The following is a 20010-nucleotide window of genomic DNA, read 5'->3' as shown; positions in this document are numbered from 1 at the left end:
TTGGAGATACATTTCACTGGACAGGAAGGGTAAAACATGTTTTTACAGTCCTGCCACGGCCACAGATGACATTTTTATTTTAATTTGTCTCCGAATAGAATCACCTACTTATCCTTTAATTACTGTGAGTACATGTCATCACATTCCAATATTGCAGTTGTGACACTGATCTGTGGAAGTTTGTGCGTTCAAGCGACATATCAGACATGAGTAACTTTAGTAATTGCATTAGTCATTAACCTTTTGTAGATTCTTTTTAATGGGAGCCAAAGAGAGGCCATAATTAGTTGAATACAGCTACGTGCGTACACATTAAACAGAATTATGATGAAGCCTCACTCATAGCTAAAGGTCAATGGTGAAGAAATACATTGATTAATTTCTTCATCATCAGAGAAGAAAGTTTCCATATGTAAGTAAGATGGGCGCTCGTTGAAGTATTCCCATCCTTTACTCAGGTAATAACAGAAAGTAAATGTAATGCATTAAAAAAAAAGTATAATCAACAAAATGTACTTAAAATATCAAAAAGTAAAAGCATTTATAGAGCCCCCTTTTAGGGGCTTTATGTTATTGTACTCTTAAATTATTACTACCGTTGCATTAATGTGTAAGCAAGTTTTAACTATTTCAAGGAAATTGTACTAAGAGTTCAGCAAAAAAAATGTTGCCTTTTGTTTGTTTGGAAGAAATACACAAACTAAAGTAATTCATTTAATGTAGAACAAATGCACCTGTGATAATAATGAACACTTCACAAGTTACCTGCAGGAGCCCAGTGTTTAAATCATTTTATTTCCGTTTTTCTCTCTCTCCATCAATCCAGCCCATTGATAAATGAAAACCCATCATCCAAATAAATAGTATTCAACCACTGACTTCCATTTATCAAAAAAGTTAGAGCTTAAAAAAACAGTGATTACTGTATCAACATGATTTACAATTCAATCAGTACAGCTAAAACACTACTTTGCATATTTCTATACATTTAACTGCTCCATGATCTGGAACACAGCATTGATTAAACAGTGAAGTGGTTAATTCAACCAGTCTGGAGTGTCAAGGTGCTATATTATTAGTTATCTGTTAAAATATTCAACATTAGAACATTTTGAATCACAAACCTTTGTTTAAATCAAGGTCTCCGTTTTTTCCTTTTTATTTAATTTTTTACAATAACGTCTTCACAAGTCTGCACACACATTGAGATGGTAGGTGTATGTGCGTCTTACTGTCAGTCAGGCAATCGATGTAAGATAGCGTGAAACATCTGAAACGATTGAGTATAAAGTGAGTAACTGGTATTGACTGAGGGTCAATACACCTGTCAGGTCAGTGAGGGAGAGCTTCAGCCTTTTTTTTCTGTAGTGCCAGCATTGACATTATGAAACAACATACACACACACACATGGTTCACACATGGGCAAGTTCATGAGCAAAACATCTTTTTTATATTTTACTGGGACCTTAAAATGTATTTGCTGAAACTGCAGGCGTGATCAAGATTGCTCAATGATCTGGGATACATTGAAATTATACCACGTGATTTATACCACACGGCCTACACACACGCACTAGACAGCTTGATTCTCTGACCGTCACAAATCCTCAAGGATTGAAATTGTGATCAAATTGTTGTATTTAAGATTGAAATTAGCTGAGTTACTTTTTTGGATGTCACAGTGTTACCCACTAATATAATAAAGGACAATTGACAACTTAATAGTGACAACTGGTGTGAAATGTGTAATCCATTTGTTAAGAACGGATTACACTCGGTGACTTAGACTCAAGTGGTTTACAAAAGAAAATAATTAAATAAAATCCTTTGGTAGATTGTTTCCATAGTCATTTCCTTAAAATGTTACTACCTAATACTAAAAAGAAACTTTAAGTTTGATGTTAGCGGAGCTCTTTTTTGGGGAAAGACCTACACTAATATACTACTGTACAAATCTGAATACCTAACACCCTATAAAACTAGGGCCACTTATATTACATTAATTCAAATCTTAATTATTAACTTATGCCTGAAACTCAAAAAGGGCTCCACTTGCTTGGGTGAACTAAATGTATTAAGATATTAAACACATTTTTTTTTTTAACTCTAAGTATATTTACATAAACTGCATTAGTCACTTAACACATTAAACGGTTAGGATTCGGAATCTTCACGATCGATCTGGGATAATACTTAATTCTGGACATCTACCAGAGAGCCGGCTACCTTTCAGTGGGAATAGATCAGTATTTGACAAATCATTATCTATTACACAATTTATCCTTGAGCTCCCACTTCATTAGTAACACACTTCTCAAGAAAAGACTTCACGCTTCTCTGTCTCGATGACTGGTAACGGGAGGGACCATTCATGGTCAAACCGCCTGATATTATAATACAGCACAGATCATTTTGGGAAGGCAAATCTTTTCAAATCGGATGACAACCAAACCAGTTTCACCATATAAGCTTGCACATTTCCTCTAGTTAATATTGAGAATTTAAATCAAAACTAAATGTTTTCCAAAGTGTTTATAAAATGATCAAACAAATCACCGTTTTGGCTCCGTCATTGGCAAAAATTGTTTTCTACAAAACTATTGCACATAAAAATACAACCTCTCTTAAGAACAATCACAACTGTCTTCCTGCTCACGTAACTATGTGCAAACTAGTTCAAAGATCAACTCAATTTTAAAAGTTAAAAAAAAAAATCAACCTGTCAAAATAAGAGAGACTATCATTACACTTAGCAGGGTCTTATTCATCAAAGTTATTAAAGAAACTGCATATGTTCTACGGGAGTCAGTCCAGTCAGTCTGCTGTTAAAAAAACAAATAAAAAAATCATTTAAACTAAAGAAAAAATAAAAGTTGAGTCTGAAAGACCCAAAACCATATATGTGCCTTTGATGTTACTTTTTTTTAGATATGAACCTTTTTATTTTCAAGTCAAATGCACAAATATGGTTCTTTCTCTAAAATCATTAATTCTATTGCATAGACCCGCCAGGCGGCTCTCCAGAAGTTATGATGTAGATGTACGTGCAGAAACTGCACTTGCGCAACGTACAGCGTGTGCAGACATGAAAGGGTGAGACAGGCGTCTTTCCTGACGCCTGACAGTAAACCGACCAGGGCTACGCCAGATCGGCCAGTTTAGGGTGAAACCCATCATATTAGCGAGAAGTGAAACAGGGGGGAGGAGGATTCACGGGGGTCTTTTTTTGCGATGAACGATTTTGTGACAAAGCGGCTTTGAAGCAGTTGTTACTGCGTATGAAAACGTGATAGAAAATAAAGATCCGTACGTCCATCTACCGGTTTAAAAGCAGCTCCCGACCGGGAGGAGAATCTGAGAATCCGTCTCTCTTGTCTGAAATGGATGCGGCTCCTCCAAACCCACCGCTGCTCCAGCTCTGGCTGCGTTACTCCTGCCCAAAGCCTTCTGTCTCCTCTATGGCGAACATGAGCTTCTCCTTCAGCTGCTCGTAGCTCTTGTAAGGAGGGAGGTCCAGACGATTAAAGCTACACAGAGAAAAGAGACACTTTCAGGTTCCCTCTCTTACGGCAAACAAAATAGGCGTTCTTTAGACTTGCATTAATTCAACATTATGTAGCATAAGAGCATCCGCTATATAAACACAAACTCTATGACATAACAACATATTCTCACACAGTATTATAGAACTTCAATTGCCACATTAAAGCCTAGCAATAAAGGCTGGTGACTGGTTGGATCAGAAATGACTAAGAGGGTTTGGTCAAAGGTTTAATCCTACACGAGTTTGGATATCTGGAATTACACGTGAAGTCTGAGCACTCAGAAGTAGAATAAATGGCCTTACCATGTGTGGCTTCGTGGAAGCCAGTTCTCTTTGCCCACCTTCTCAATGCAGAACTTTTGAGGGCCGTTGCTTCCTGCATTAATCAACATCGAACACAAAGACGACTGAATCAAAGACGTCCACTCGGATGTGATATACAGTGCCAGTGTGTACGTGCTCTACTTTGCATACCCATCAGGTCGGCGAAGCCGCCCACGGGAAGGCGACAGGTTCCTGTGACAAACTGCAGCAGCCTCATCCTCTTCTCATTGTCCATCTCCTTCACAAACTGCCGACAGATCATCCTCTTATTATCATTTAGCAAATCCAGACAAAATGATATACAAATCCCCTAAATTCCAGAGTTTTTCCTTTGCTTTATTAACAGTTCTGGCAAATTTATGGACTCAGCGATACAATCCAATTCAAAAAGTTTTAAGTTATGAGTTCAAGGAAAATCAAAAATTAAGAGGACATCAAACTGCACTAATATTGGGCGGTAATTTGTCTACTGCGGAGGTCGAAGTGAGGAATGAGAAATGGTGCTTTGACCTTCCAGTTTGACTGAACAGTCCAGTTTGAGTGTGTAACATTACAGTACTGTATGTACCAACCTGCCAGAACCAGAGGATCTGCTTGCTGCTTCTGGCGTAATGCCTATAGATTGTGCTTCTCTGCCAGTCCACCAGGTCTATCTCCTGCATCCCACACAGCATCACCTACAGACGAGAAGGAAGCAAGCTCTTTCAGTGTGTTGACGACACTACCCCAAACATAAACCATTACCTGCTCTGGTAAAGGTCGTACAGAACGGGTCTCCTTATTCCATTACCTCTAATTCCTTAGCATCAAAGTATTGAAGGTATTGCTGGGGCAAAACTTCATTGAAGCCCTCAAAGAAGGCTTGAGTCTGCTCCTCCACACCTCTGGACAGCCTCCACTCTGCCACCAACCTGCATGCAGACAAATGTAGATAAACAATGAATTTAATCATACATGCCATAAAAAAAGTGGAATATTTTAAGTAAGGATGCACATTAATGGTCCTTTCAATGCAGTGTGTGAATATACAACGCAGCTGGGTTTATTAATGACCGTTACCTCAGAGAGTCAGAGTTTGACTGTAGTAAATATCAATGTGTTCTACTGTGGAAGGTTGGCCTGGATCAGTGTTGTGCGTAATGTGCTAGATATAAAGATGGAATGTAAACGCGGTAGTTGGAGACAGATGGAGGTTGAGGAGGATGCAGCCGTACCTGATGTATTCCTCCTTGTTTTCCTCGGTTACTTGGATGTTCCCTCCGTCTGGTTTCAGCTCGTGGGTGGTAACCTCCCCCAGGATCTCCTTGTCGACGGAGAAGAACATCTCCAGTCCACATTCCTCGATGTTATTATCCCTGCAGGGCAGAGTCATTATCACCATTTACAAAAACAACGTCGACCCACTGGTAACTCCAAATACATGACTGTATTCCATCTTATTAGTGGTCGTTTTCCAAGAGGGCTATGTTCCAGGGTAACAGTAACTTCTTGGAGTGTCTGGTTAACTAGCAACTGGTTTGGGCTGAGGAAAAGTCTAGCACATAAACCCGGTATCGATCTAAATTCAACTCCTCGCAGGAAAGCAAATGAGCACATTTCCCAAGATGCACAACTATCCATCCATCCATTTTCTACCGCTTATCCAGTATTCAGGGTCGCGGGGGGGCTGGAGCCGATCCCAGCTGTCATTGGGCGAAGGCAGGGTACACCCTGGACAGGACGCCAGTCTATCGCAGGGCCGACATGTAGAGACAAACAACCATTCACACTCACATTCACACCTACGGGCAATTTAGAGTCACCAATTTACCTATCCCCATCCTGCATGTCTTTGGACTGTGGGAGGAAGCCGGAGAACCCGGAGAGAACCCACGCTTACACGGGGAGAACATGCAAACTCCACACAGAAGGAACCCGGGCCGACCCGGGGATCGAACCCGGGACCCTCTTGCTGTGAGGCGAGAGTGCTACCCACTACACCACCGTGCAGCCCCCCTCGCAGGAAAGCAAATGAGCACATTTCCCAAGATGCACAACTAATTCATCTTATATGTAAAGAATGTGCTGCTTAAATACTCAAATTCAACAATGTGTATACAGTAGAACCACCATGCAATTTTAAGTGACAAATATCCATCCCCTCTAGCAAACCTCCCCCCAACCAAGTTACACATCATCTCCTGTATCCCCAGACCTACTTGATCCAGATGAGTGAGTTGTAAAACTCTGGGTCGATGGACTCCAGGTCTTTGAGAGCCAGAGGTTTGTTTAGAATCCGCTTGTAGAACGGCAGGGAGAAACCTGTGTCGATGAATTTTCCATGGAACAAGGCCTAGCGAGGAAGAATGTAGGACAGCCGGGTGAACAAAACTAATACAGAACAAATAGATAATAAGTCATCATGCCATCGCATTCATTCCAAATACTGATGGCACAATAAATCATCGTGTAGGTACCATGGCTATGAAGCGTCCGATGAACTTGAAGTACTTCAGGTGGTCCGGGTTAATGTAGGAGGCAGGGTTGATCTGCAGACAGTAGTTGTCCTTGCCAGCATACTCAAACAAACAGTACATGGGGTTCAGTACTTCATGAGACAGCAAGAAGAACCATTCCCTAAAAATAAAACCACACAAGAGACAAAATATTAAGTGGGAGGCAAAATCTTGTAGATCATGAAAAAAGAAGTGGTGTTCTACTGCAGTGGGTCTGTACTATATGGGGTCAGTTCAGTCACATTAATAATGAATGCACAGAGAAGGATTCACAAATGTATTATGTGATTTATATATAAATGACTCTCTTCTCACAAATACATTTCGTTTTAAATAAATGTAATATAAATCCTTAAATATATGAATTAAAAAAATACTTGCAATTTTCATCAAAAATGGATTTGTATGTTGTTACATTTATATACAAACTGTTAAACTTGAATTTATAGAATTTAGAGACTCTCCTGACGTGGCTGGATTCACAAATGAATTTTTTTCAACAAGGAACTCTCTGTAACCAATCAGATGCCTCCCTCGTTTTCAGCCAATCACATGACTGCATTCCCACAAGGGGTACCTCACCATGACCAGAGCACAGCTTTTTCTCTGCGCATTTTGCGTTGCTTTTCGGTAAAAGAAATAAGAACAAAAAGTATTTTAAAAAGTGATTTTATTCTCTCTCTAGCCAACGTTAGCTTGTTTGTAGCTAGCTAAATCCATTAGCTAGCTAACGTTAGCTAGCTCTTATAGTCAGCACTTTGAAACCAATGTAGTAAGCAATTTACCTATTAGTTATTATGGTTTGCTTCTAACTTATTTTTGCATGCATTAACAACAGGTAAGGTTTCGCAAGCAAATGACCGATACGGTTATGTTTTCTGATGTTAGTAGGATCATATTATGCTAGTTAAGTTAGCTTATGATCCGTTGTCTAAAAGCATTATGGCTAACTAGTTAGCTAACGCAAATGTGCAAAATGCGCAGAGAAAAAGCTGTGCTCTGGCCATGGTGAGGTACCCCTCGTGGGAATGCAGTCAAGTGATTGGCTGAAAACGAGGGAGGCATCTGATTGGCTACAGAGAGATCCTTGTTGAAAAAAATGCATTTGTGAATCCAGCCACGTCAGGAGAGTCTCAAAAATCCACAAATAAATACAGACCAGTTCACGAACAAATGCAAACAAGTTCACAAATGAAAAGCGTCTTGTAAATTCAAGTTTAACAGTTTGTATATAAATGTAACAACATACAAATACATTTTTGATGAAAATTGAAAATATTTTTTAAATTCATATATTTATGGATTTATATTACATTCATTTAAAACGAAATGTATTTGTGAAAAGAGAGTCATTTATATATAAAGCACAAAATACATTTGTGAATCCTTCTCTGTGCATTCATTATTAATGAGACTGAACTGACCCCATATAGTACTACAACAGGTTTTGAGTTTTGTGAGAAAAGGGTGGTGTCAAACCTGATTCATCTGTTCAACAAAACACACGCGAGGAGTCATGAAACCGACTCAAATGAGAAAAAAAATTGCCATTACCTGGCCACGCCTCCGTAATCCAAGCCTTCCTCTCCAGGGAAAATGATCCACAGCCTCCGCCTCAGGTCTTGAGGGTGGAAGCTCATGATCTTTGAACGCACACAATGAATTAGAAGAGTCAGAGCACCTCAAACATTAACAAGACAAAAAGTAGACGGCGTGTTGAAATGATTACCTGCTGAAATGAATCCTCAAACAAGGTTTTCCGGGAGACGTTAATCTTAATGTGCTGAGGCATCGACAATTGCTGAGATGGGGAAAACAAAAACGTACATTAAAGACAGTTTGAAGGCTTTAAACGGCATCAACATTAACTTTGATCTTTGCACGTGATTCAAGTTCAAGTAGCACATACCTGACACCAGAACCTAAAGTATTGCACTTTGGCTTTGAAGTCCCTGACATAGGTTATCTGTGGCCCGTTCTCACTGTGGGGAAAAAACAGAAGAACATTTAGTTAATGTACAGTATGTTGTGTGCGACTGTGCGTCACTGGTTATTTGAAAAAAAAAATAATAATAATAATTTTCCCCATGACTGTAACGAGGAACATCCAAATATGCATTCATCAACATTTTTAAATTAACATTACATGTAATTACTTTGTGAAATACGATAAGGGGTCGCTGTTAGGGATGACAGCTCCTGGTGAAATATCGGTTTTGTACAAAAAAAAAAAAAAAAAAAAGGCTGATGACCTGAAATGAGCCTTCCTCCGGTCAGAGGCGTCTTCAACTTAAGCGTGTTAAGATGTATTACATTTAAACACAAACTTACAGCGAGGATTTCCCCGTGCGAGGGTCAATGTAGGTTGTGGTCCGCCTGTTGTGGTCTACAAAGTAGGGAATACCATCCACAGTGAACCTCATCTCCCAACCCTCTGGCAGGGGCTTGTCATTCAGCAGCCTGAACAATACAAATACACATAACTATACACATTAAATACATCAATTTAAAAAAAAACCAAAGAGATACAACGTATGGTACATTTATCTATTGATACATGATAATATGTGATTGATATTCAGACTGATATTAATATTCAGTATATTGTATCAAAATAAATCATTCAAGAGCTTGGGAATAATAATTTTGCTCTACGAAGGTCTCTATTTAAAGTTTGGAAAACAGAACACAGAAGTACTTAAATGTACATCTTAAAGGAAAACACCACCGCATTTCCATACTGAACTATGTTCTGCTCTGATCTTAGACGAGGTGATACATACCTCCCTCTCCTCTGTGCGTGCACTCAATGGCTCTTGCGCGCACTCCGCGCAGCGCTAATTTGCTAGCATGTAGCTTGTCCTAGTATATTCCTTAGGATCCAAAGGGGGGTGAAGTTAGAAGCGACCAAGCACTTCCACGTTGTCCCTTTTTAAATACGGTTACGTGAGTAGTTACACGACCCAAGTTTGGTTACACAAAATGAAACATGCCAATTTTTCTAAGCGGATAACAAGGATAACTATATAGTATGGCGGAATAACAACTGGAAGCACTTCGACGTCGGCGCAGTAATATATGGAGTGCGCGCAAGAGCCATTGAGTGCACGCACAGAGGAGATGGAGGTATGTATCACCTCGTCTAAGATCAGAGCAGAACATAGTTCAGTATAGAAATGCGGTGGTGTTTTCCTTTAATTAGGAGGGTATGAGAATTGTATCTGCCTAAAGACAGGACATAATAGGTGATGTAAAAAATACACTTTACATAACACACAGGCATCACTCACCCTTGTGTCCTGGGGTCCTCCCACTGTGTCGCCCGCGTCGGGTGATGAACAAAATACACTCTGCCATTGGTGTCTGTTCTCTTCTCTGACATTAAAAACACATATATCAAACATTATATTTTAAGTATAAGTCTCTATGCACTGTTTTTTTTATAACATTTCAGTACAGCAAAATAAATGCCCGGTTATATTTACCCCAACCGTGTGGCAGTGGACCCAGCGGGTCAAACTCTTTGTTGGCCGTGGCTGCCAACTGGTCTTGGAGCTGAGCCGGAGAGAAAATGGGACAAAAGAAATCTTAGTAATCTGCTTTTGTCATACAGGCAGAACTGTAGTATAGTTCAAATGCATCATTTAGCGAGTGTAATTGACCTCAATGCATTCCTATTTCTGTTCCCACTGGGTGTTAACATGTGACTTAAACATGTATGATCATACAGAGTCGAGCTCATTAGACCTGAGAATAAAATTAGACTTGCACTGAGAAGTAGTTATGATGTCACACGTGAAGTCAAGTAACAAAAATAAGCAGCTGTTTCTCCCTGGGAAACCCTTGAGGTGTTATGGCTTCATTTTTATGTGTGTTCTGCAAGTCGTAAATCCAAACAAATAAACCACTCAAATTCATGCACAGACAGTCACAAATGCACGAAACAATAGAGTTTGGGACCGGATGCTCTCACCCCATAAATGAACCTCTGGTTAAACTGCTGCATGGCTCCTTGCAGCTGGCTGCGCTGGTTCTGCCACTCTTCATAGTTCCGCACAGACTCCTGCGTGGGGCGTTGCCACGTAGTAGTCCGGGTTATGTGGTCCACATAGTACACCCTACCCATCGGGTCCACCCTGCGCTCCCACCTACAAGGGAAGGGGAAGTTAACAGGTGCTGAGGTGAAAAAAGGAACTAGATCACACTGATTCATTTGCAGCCTTTACTTGTGCAAACATCAAGTAGAATATGGCTGTAGTCATTTCAGATCATTTTATAGTTTGCACCCAAACCAGAGAAAGAATCGCCTTATATATATATTCATAGTAGAACAGATGAATCAGGTGTGCAGGTACCCTGAAGGCAGAGGATCAGGCCTTTCCCAGGTTGTCCTTTTCTCGATGTGATCCACAAAGTACACCCGTCCATTTTGGTCCGCCCTTTGCTCCCACCTGCAGAGACGATACACATGAGTGAGCAGAGGCAAAGCTCAGGAAACAGGATCCGGTTGGAAGTCACCCACAAGGCAAACTGATTGTCTGTCATTGAAAAACTAAAATTCTTTAAAATCCCTAAAGAATATGGCAATAACAAAACAGATATGTATTGTTGTTGCTGCAGTAACTATTGTGAAGCCTTGCAGAACCGAGTGTAGTGCCTTGCTCTTTTACCCTGGTGGTAAGGGACCGTTGCTCATGGGTGTGACTCTGGGAGTCGCCGTGGCCGGGGCTGCTGGGGCCTCGGCCCCTGGTTTGGGGCCGCTTGCTGTCTGTGAAGAACCTGCTGTTGCTGCTCCGGCGCCTGAATCATCCTGCTGATTTGAGCAGCCGCCAGCTGAAGCCTGAGAGGAACCCTCAGAAGCCGGACCCTCACTCAGCTCACTAGGAGAGGAACTGCTAGAAGAGGCTAGGGCAAGGAGTGGGAGGAAGGCAGAGAAGAAAACCTTTAAGTCACACACCGTATGGGAAAGAAAATTGATGGGGGGGAATGTGAAATGACTGGTATGTCAAGTTGTAATAGCTAATGTAGTGTGGCTAATGTTTTCTAAGGTCTTTGATAGTGCTTTTCCTACTTGGTGAGGCTGTTGGTCTGCGGGGCGTAGGAGGAGGAGGTCGGGCTGGTCTGGGAGGACGCGAGGCGTTGGAGCCCCCTGGAGATCGGGAAGGAGAACCCGTACCATTGAGGGTTTGACCAATAGGTAGAATAACCCACTCCTCTGAGTCACTGGAGGGAGACGTATCTCTGCTTGACCTGTGGATCAGGATGTTTTCGACAGTTAAGCCATGCAAGTGTTTTATTAATCAATGTGAAACCAAAAACAAAACCCTAACCCAAGATTAGCATGAGAAAGGGATGTATAGGCCTATAAATAAAAGTTTACTGAACCTGTTGCCGGTGTCTCCATTGTGTCTTGCTTTCCCATTCGGAACAGTAGCTAGAATGACGGAGAACAACATAATAACATTTATGTAAAAATAACGTGTTACTGCAACATTTGGATATTTAAGAAATGTAACCAAGATATGTACAAAGAGGACCATTTTGCCCTTGAAAAGTTAAGGATATAATTGTCGAATACCTCAAAAATACTTGTATTGTACTCTGTATTTCTGCATTACAATGTGTTGTTACTCAACAGCTTACATATAAATGAATCTCTGTATTTCTGTGGTAAGCGAAGTAGGCCGATGTATCAGTTGTACAAAGAGCTCTGATCAGGAGCGAAAACATTTGCCGTTGCAGTTGACTTTTTTTCACCCACACCACTGATTATCAGACAAACTATGACAAGAAAGGAAGGGAATATTGCACATCTATGCAGAGTTTGCGTTCTCAAATTGTTCCTGTGGTGGATTTCTGTCTATGTGTGGTTCCTTACCATGTTCTCTCTCCGCCAGGGCGAAGGTTTCTGGGTCTACCTGCATGCCGTCCAGACAGACCGACAGGTCGCCGACAACATCCCGAGGGTCTCGGTCGGAGCACAGCTGCAGCGTCTGCACCACCTCACACACTAGGGGGGGAGGGGGGTACAGAATACAGTGTCGAACTGATGCTCATCCTTTGCAAGACTGACATCACACCTTGTCACAAGAAAATTAAAAAAAGATGCACTGAAGTTTACCACTGAATGTATGCACTTTTTCCTAAAGAAGAATCTGAGATTAAATTGAAGCGACATTTTCCTAAGGAGGGCTCCTTCACTGGCCCCGCCTTCATCTTCAAGGTGCTATTAGCAAGGTATGACAAAAATGTCATGTCATAATCGTGACATGACATTTTCATACCTTGCGATCCGCGGTTAAATCCTCTATTGTCCCATACCTACAGTGTTTTTAAATTGTGTTTATTACTGCCAGATGAAAAGGAATATGTGGACCACACTTTTATGTCACATGGTTTGCACATGTGAATGTGACCCATTGTATAAAGGCTGTAAGCAAGCAGAAGGTCAGAAGTTTAGTTGAGGCCTGTATCCCAGGAAGAAGACAACCCAGTGACTACTATGCGTGTTGTTGTTAAGCCCAAACCACCATTCTCATAACAAACACACACAAAAATGGGAATCAACCCCAAGAGCCCAGAGATATTAGCTCCAATTATAAATGACATTTTACAGCTCCTTACTCTGCTGCTTGGACAACACATATTTTCTAACAGTCTAAGTAAACTCTACAAAATAGCCTTGAGCTATAACACGATTTGCTGTAGCACAACATTGTTTGTTTGACTTAGAGAAAACACAAGGTAACCTCTCTGGAGGAAGAAGGTAGCGTCAAATCACCTTTCAGGTCGTTAGCCTTGAGACTCTCACTGATCTCCAGCATGGCCATTCCCAACAGGATGTCTGCCTTCAGTGTCTGGTGACTCCAAACACGAAAGATCAGCTGGCTGACCGGAGTAACAATTCTGGAGATAAGGGAGAAAATTATAAGTTACAAGTCAACACCAGAGAAAAGGAGTTCAAGGCTGCACTAATGGTGAAAGGATTAAAGATAAGATTTGATGCAATCTTATGTTTTTGAGATATGGTGCTCTAATTATTTATGCTTACTTCTAGAATGCCCCCTGGGTGGGTTATTAGTTTTACCAGTTACTAACTTATTTGAACACACTAGGCCCTACTTCAATGGCACAGCAACCACAGTAAAGCAGTAAGTGTTAGGCGTATGAACTTTGTGAAGTCGCATGCTATTTTCATACAGATGCATCAAATATTTATTCCCTCCCAAGTATTTAATTGCCCCTTATTGATACTGATCACACAGCTCAGTAACTTTAACTGGTTCTGAGACATCTACCATGTAGACAACAAACGTTGACTCTACACTTACAACATGCACCTAAAAAAATAGATGCTTACACTCTGTACTAAGACTACATTTAAATGAATATTTATATTAAGAACTCACACACCATCCAGTAAGTAATCAGCTATTTGTTACACCGCTTTCCCTCCTTTGACAAACACAACAGTTGAACTCACACAGTGACAGCCTGCTTCCATTTGGGACTGTGTGTGTTGTTGCACCTCTCCGTCCTCTTTGACTGGCCATCCACAGTGACCTCAACATATGGACTGGGACCAAACCAGTTCTTTTTGTTTTCCTTCAGCTTGGCTGACAGCACTACATGTAGGGGGGGGGGAAACACCACAGTGAAAATTGTAGGTGGTATTACTTTCTGTAGATTTGATTGCCTGTAGACTCCCTGTACTGAAGCCCAAAAACGGTCTGTGACAGCTCTTAAGGCATTGTTTTCAGTACAGGAACTTAACAACCAATTACCCGTAGCTTCCTATTGCCATAATCAAACAATACTAAACACTACTTTATTTGTTAAATGTGCATGAATGATGATCAAGGCTGTTGACAAATTTACAAATGTTGCAATGATAACTCATAACTAACCTGTGACTTGTAATTGGGCCTTCATGGTTGATCCATAACACTGCAGCCTTGTCTGGCTGCACCGAAGGGACCTGTGACAACTGCAACCATTGACACCAGATGTAAACACGGAAGACACAGGTGACCTACTTACAGAGTGATTAGACTATTAGGCTGCTACTGTCAGTGGAAATTATAGCCTGGCTTTACACACAACAGCAAGTATGGATAGATGAGATTAACTAAAATAAAAGGAAGGGGCATCTATCACTGGTTTGGGTATCTGGAGACATTAAAAATTGTATGTTTATAGCGATTGAACCTAACTTTTTGATCTTTACAAGGTATGCTGGACAATCCTGGTGGATTTGCTGTTTAGTATGAATTTAAACTAAACTGTGAACACATTTGAACAACATTTTGACTGTATACAGTCCCATTGAAAGGCAATTTAATGGTATTATTTTATTTCTTTATGGCTTGACTGTTGGAAATCTGAAAATAAAAGATGTTTACAGCGACTTTGTGTTTTGTTTGGTTTATAATCCTTCTGCAAAAGGATCAGTACAGTACAGAGAGCTACGCAGTGTCAGGCTGACTGATAAAACAGTCATAGAACAGGATGACCTAGTGGGGAGACGTGTAGTCTTCGGATGAATGAATGAATTAGGCAAGTTCTTCATCGATACCAAGATGGTGATTTAACGTGCAAGGTTGTACTTTTCCACCAACAAGTCTTATTTCTCCATTACGACCAGGCTGACATTTGTTTCCATTGCACTCTCTCGCTCATCGTATACAGTATGATTTCACAACTGTAATACAAATGTTACCCAGTGACATGGTTAGCTTAGCTATTTCAAGAAACCACCGTACCTTCCATAACAGAAAATCCCATCCTTAACTTGGCTAAATCAAGTCTCACTAAACCCTCCGTGCTAATCTTGACAATATCCTTTTACAGGACGAGAAGGTTAAGTGGTAGGCAATGGGAACATGTTATAATTCAACAGAAAGCTGATTATATCAGACAGTAACACAAAGTTATCAAAGAGGCGACGTGCTCCACGCTACCCACAACATACAGGCAGTGTAGCTTAATAGCTTTATCTGTCAGGTTAGCAGGGGAGTTAGCCAGCCAGCAGGAGATGTGTTGTCAAGACAACTTCAAACACTAGCCTTTAGTAAGGTAACGGTGTCGACCGTGACATTGCCAACACGGATTCCTGGCTGTAATTGAAATGTTTGTGAATAACTAGGAGAAACTGAGAAGTTCCACCACCTGGGGCAACTTTGTCCGACGTCCTGAACACCCACGTAAGAGCTAACCGTTAACAACCGTTTACCAATGCTAACGCCATCCGGCTCATCGAGCGGCTTCGATCGTTCAGTCGAGGAATCTCACTCCCTTCGTTTAAAGACTAGCGATAAGATGTCCATACCTGACAGGAGCAGACGATAAAGGGCCAACCAGACTTCAGTTTCGGCTAAGCCTAGGTTGTTGACAGGTAGCCGCCTGCCATCAGCACAGCTCTGCGTTCCGCTAAGAACAGGATCAGCTTTTCCGGTGCGAGTTTTTCACAATAGAATAGTATCTTGACAGTACCCACTTTTTGAATTACCATTTTTTGCAAATAAACTATCCACACGCTACTATACTTTCGACTACTATATTGCGTTAATATATTATTAGTACTATAAGTAGTAGTAGCAGTAGCAGTAGTAGGAGTGTTATTTACACTTTTATTTTGAAGGCTAAGACGCCATGACGTGACGATAATGACGTCACCATAAAACTAATAGTCAGAATTCAATGACAAAATTAAGTCCGATTACATGCATTTAAATGCTTTATTGGAATTCAATGTACTCGCTAATCCGATTCATATCTTGTGTGTTGCATTTATGAATTACACAATAATAATAACATTACATTGATGATGATAAATGGCGGCATGCGAGACGCCATTTTAGCCACGCCCACTCATGTAGTTCTCGAGCTCGGTCTCGTGATCGCGGCGCCACAAGTCAGCTGACAGCATCTCCAACGTCTCTCTGTTAATAAAAGCCATGTTATTCAGCTAACGTTAGTTAAAAGGGAAAACTACTTTAGCGAATTAATCTCACCGACCACTGAAAATGTTGTCTCGTCTCCTGAAGGAGCACCAGGCGAAGCAGAATGAGCGGAAGGAGCAGCAGGGTGACTGACTGGCCAACTAGCTAGCTATCGTGCTAAGAGATGCTAAAAACAAAGCTATTTGAGTGTGCCCCGTAGATACTGACGATTTACCTGTGTTTGTTGCTGTTTTTACTTGCACAGAGAGACGCAGGCGTGAAGCTATATGTGCAGCCACCAGCCTGACAGAAGCCCTGGTAGACCACCTCAACGTTGGGTATGAAAACTGTTTTTGTTTCCTGGGGTTTGGCAAACATGCTGCTGTTACATTTCATAGTTGTGGAGTATTTGGTGGTGGCGGTCTGGGATTTGCAATGTGTTAACATCCTGACATCCTGCTATTCCCGCAGCCCCAGTTGAGGTCTTCAAATGTCTTGCTTTGTCCAACAAATAGTCCAAAATCCCAAATCTATTAACTTACAATAACATAAAACCTGCAAATCCTAACATTCTGACACTCTGCAATGAGAATGTTTGATATTTTTGCTTACACAATTATATTTAAAATGATAAATCATTTATTACAATAGTTAGCAATTTATTTTCTGTTGATTGCCTACGGTTGATAGACTAATATTGTCAACTCTAGCGTTGTTAGGTTTTTAGTATAGATGAATCGATATTATCATACTGATTAATCTGCAGATTACTAAGATTATATATGTAGTCAGTAAAATGTCTGACAATAGTGAAAAATACCAAGTGGAATTTCTAATAATTGTTTGGTATTGAAGTCAAAATAATAATAATAAACAGAAAAGACAGCAAATTCTCAATTTTGAGAAGATGTAACAGCAAATGTTTAACATATACATGCTTTACAAGTGCCTTTAATGATAACACTGTTGAAGACACTGTTTTCATTTTTTTCAATTGACTATACATTTCAGCATTTTCATTTTTGCGACTGAAAATAAGTTAACAGCAAATTCTCATTGTGTTGGTCAAGAAAAATGGATGAGTACTGCACTTCTGAAGTTCTGATACAAGCCATGTGATATGTAATAAATATGTACTTCTTTGTCATTAACATGCTCCTTGAAGTGACTGGTATAGATTGAATCAGTATCATGGTCTAACAATAGATTTCAGCCAATAAAATAAAGCAGTCCATTTTTAGCATGGCAGACTTGGCCTAATGTGTGACACAACCACAAATAGTACGTTAAGATTGTTAACATTGTGAAAGAAACCAGTACAATCAGCTTTAAAGTACAAGAGTGGGATGCAAAGACCATTGTTGTGGTACTTTATGAAAAAGATTATGAACAAAATCCTTGAGTGACTGTAAGATTTAGTCTGAACATTATAGTTTTTCAGTATAAATGGAGAAATTCCAGCACTGGTAATACTTTAGACTGTTAAATACGCTCTCACATACCACAATGGCTAAAATAATATGCTATATTTTCATGTATTTATGATATTGTAGCACTTCTGACTATTGTTTCCTTTTTTTACTTTAGAGTGGCCCAGGCATACGTAAACCAGCGTAAGCTCGATCATGAGGTAAAAACTCTGCAAGTGCAGGCGAGCCAGTTCTCCAAACAAACTGCTCAGTGGATCAGTATGGTGGAGGGTTTCAATCAGGCCCTAAAGGTAGGATGCACTTTCTCTGCAAGAAATTAATCAAAAAACAAAGCTTTTCTATGTAATCTGCTATCAACTTTGTTTAACCTGGAAATGTCGCCTGTTGCTGGTCCTCGTAATAGATTAGACTGGTTGATGGACAGAGTGGTGTTACTAATTCTGTGTCCGTACTGTTTTGAACAGGAAATTGGAGATGTGGAAAACTGGGCCCGCAGCATAGAGATGGACATGAGGACTATTGCCACCGCTCTGGAGTACGCACACAAAGGTCAACTGCAGTCTGCTTCCTCGTAAACTTCATGGTGGGACGTTAAGAGCTCAAACTAAACACACTGGAATTGAACAGAAATCCAGCAAAGATGCAAGCAGCACTGACTTTGTTGGTCTGCATGCTCATCTGAGTGGGCGTATGCTGATGGTTACTCTGTTCCGAAAAGTCTGAAATAGGTCTAACGTCTAGTAGCTGCTTCCATTAATCAATAACATTTTGGCAGTCGGTTATTCAATAATGTGCTTTGTCAGTATGGGCTTTTGAAGGTGTTGCATGTAAAAACGTAGCTTAGCCTGCTTTGCAATTGCTAAAACTTTTTTCTAAACAATTTTCTAAACTGGGGTATACACACAAAAACCAGAAATGCTTTCAAAAGACAAAAAATACAAATATCTTCACTCCAAACTATATAAACTGTCTCATAATGGTATTTTAGCGTCACAACTTTACACACCAATTAAATAGCTCTGTCCACATGCACGTCCAGCTCCTATCCAATTATAATTTTGAAGCTGAGATTGAGGAAATTATCTGATTGGTTCCATTTCAGTGACAGTGTTCAGCAAACAACACGCATAGACTTTTTACGTTTGAATGATGTGTTTGATGGAAATAGCTGTGTAGTTATTTGGAAAAGCAGTGTAAAACGGACAATGTGCTTATAATTTTGCATACTTGATTAGTAAATAGGCCGCACGAGTTTGAGGTTTCAATAAGTATTACTTTTTGTGTCCTAGCAATTGAGAAAAACTGTCTAGGCTTGAGGTTCCACGGACAAATTGCTGCCCGTCTCTTTGCCTGTAGTATGTCCTACATGCGTTTTCTAGAAAGGCTTCTTTTCAGCACCCGATACCTAAATTATAAGTGTTTATATTTATGCATTACATGTCTCTGTACGATGATTCACTGTTCTTGTCATTGTTTTTTAATAAAGTAACAAAATGCTCTGGTCTTTTAATAGATTTAATCTACCACTTTAATTGTGTATATATACATAAAGGTATAGCCGTTATATGAAAATAAGGAACAAGAACATGAAGAACCTCAAAAGGGGAAGTTTGAGCAAGCATCTTCAGAAAGGATCCTATTGTGTAGAAGTTTGTATCCACAATCGATGTCTGTAGGGATCCAGGAAAGGTTAACTGTTAACCAAACAAGTGTAGAAGAGCTGTGAGATGAGAGACGTACACTTGCGTAAGGACTCTCAAACTTTAACAAATGTTTGTTAAAGTTTTTCGTGGTTGAGGGCTTCTGGGTCAAAGACTGGAGTTTGGCCAATGGTTTAATGATGACCGTTCCAAAAGTGGAAAAGTAGACATTTATGGTTTTAAAGTTTTGGGGGTCAACGTTTCAGCACAATACTACTGGTAAACCACTAAATACAATAACTCCATAAATATTTGCCTGATAAGTGTCACTGTGTTTTGAAAAACCAGTGTCAAGAACTAGCTGGTAACGCACTGCAATTGATCAAATACATTGATAAGCCTCAATGTGCTGTACAATGGCCACTTTGCTGTAAGTATGAGCTGACCAGTCTCTAAACATGCATCACAGAGTTACAGAGTATACTGCATTTATTGTTTAAGCATTAAAACTGGTGTACTAGGTCAGTGAACTGGAGACGCCAATGAGACTAAATACATGTTTCTGAGGGTGCACAGGGCTTTACCATGTGGGATTATTATACGTTAGATTTAACACTCTTAATGTTCTTGCACTG

At 40.2% G+C, this 20010-nt stretch overlaps 2 protein-coding genes across 2 annotated transcripts; one reads left to right on the top strand and one right to left on the bottom strand.

The window, feature by feature from the left end:
• Positions 1-774: 774 nt before the first annotated feature.
• Positions 775-15805, bottom strand: itcha (itchy E3 ubiquitin protein ligase a). The gene is made up of 24 exons (XM_084020051.1): positions 15693-15805; positions 14272-14351; positions 13848-13989; positions 13146-13270; positions 12243-12374; positions 11750-11798; positions 11436-11614; positions 11035-11269; positions 10720-10815; positions 10338-10512; positions 9850-9919; positions 9655-9739; positions 8696-8824; positions 8274-8346; positions 8094-8165; positions 7919-8007; positions 6326-6485; positions 6068-6201; positions 5084-5224; positions 4660-4780; positions 4442-4546; positions 4020-4116; positions 3849-3921; positions 775-3528 (listed from the first exon to the last, which is right to left on the bottom strand). The coding sequence occupies exons 2-24, from the start codon at positions 14294-14296 to the stop codon at positions 3429-3431; spliced, it is 2607 nt and encodes an 868-aa protein (XP_083876177.1). The 5' UTR covers positions 14297-14351; positions 15693-15805; the 3' UTR covers positions 775-3428.
• Positions 15806-16265: 460 nt separating this feature from the next.
• Positions 16266-19232, top strand: bloc1s1 (biogenesis of lysosomal organelles complex-1, subunit 1). Its single transcript, XM_084023260.1, has 4 exons — positions 16266-16450; positions 16571-16643; positions 17893-18025; positions 18200-19232. Exons 1-4 carry the CDS (start codon positions 16390-16392, stop codon positions 18308-18310), a joined length of 378 nt encoding a protein of 125 aa, XP_083879386.1. The 5' UTR covers positions 16266-16389; the 3' UTR covers positions 18311-19232.
• The last annotated feature ends 778 nt before the right edge of the window (positions 19233-20010 follow it).

This window comes from Eutrigla gurnardus, assembly GCF_963514095.1.
Source record: "Eutrigla gurnardus genome assembly, chromosome: 2".
Taxonomy (NCBI): Eukaryota; Metazoa; Chordata; class Actinopteri; order Perciformes; family Triglidae; genus Eutrigla; species Eutrigla gurnardus.
Note: the sequence above shows the minus strand (reverse complement) of the source record. Positions and strands in the feature narration are given on the sequence as shown.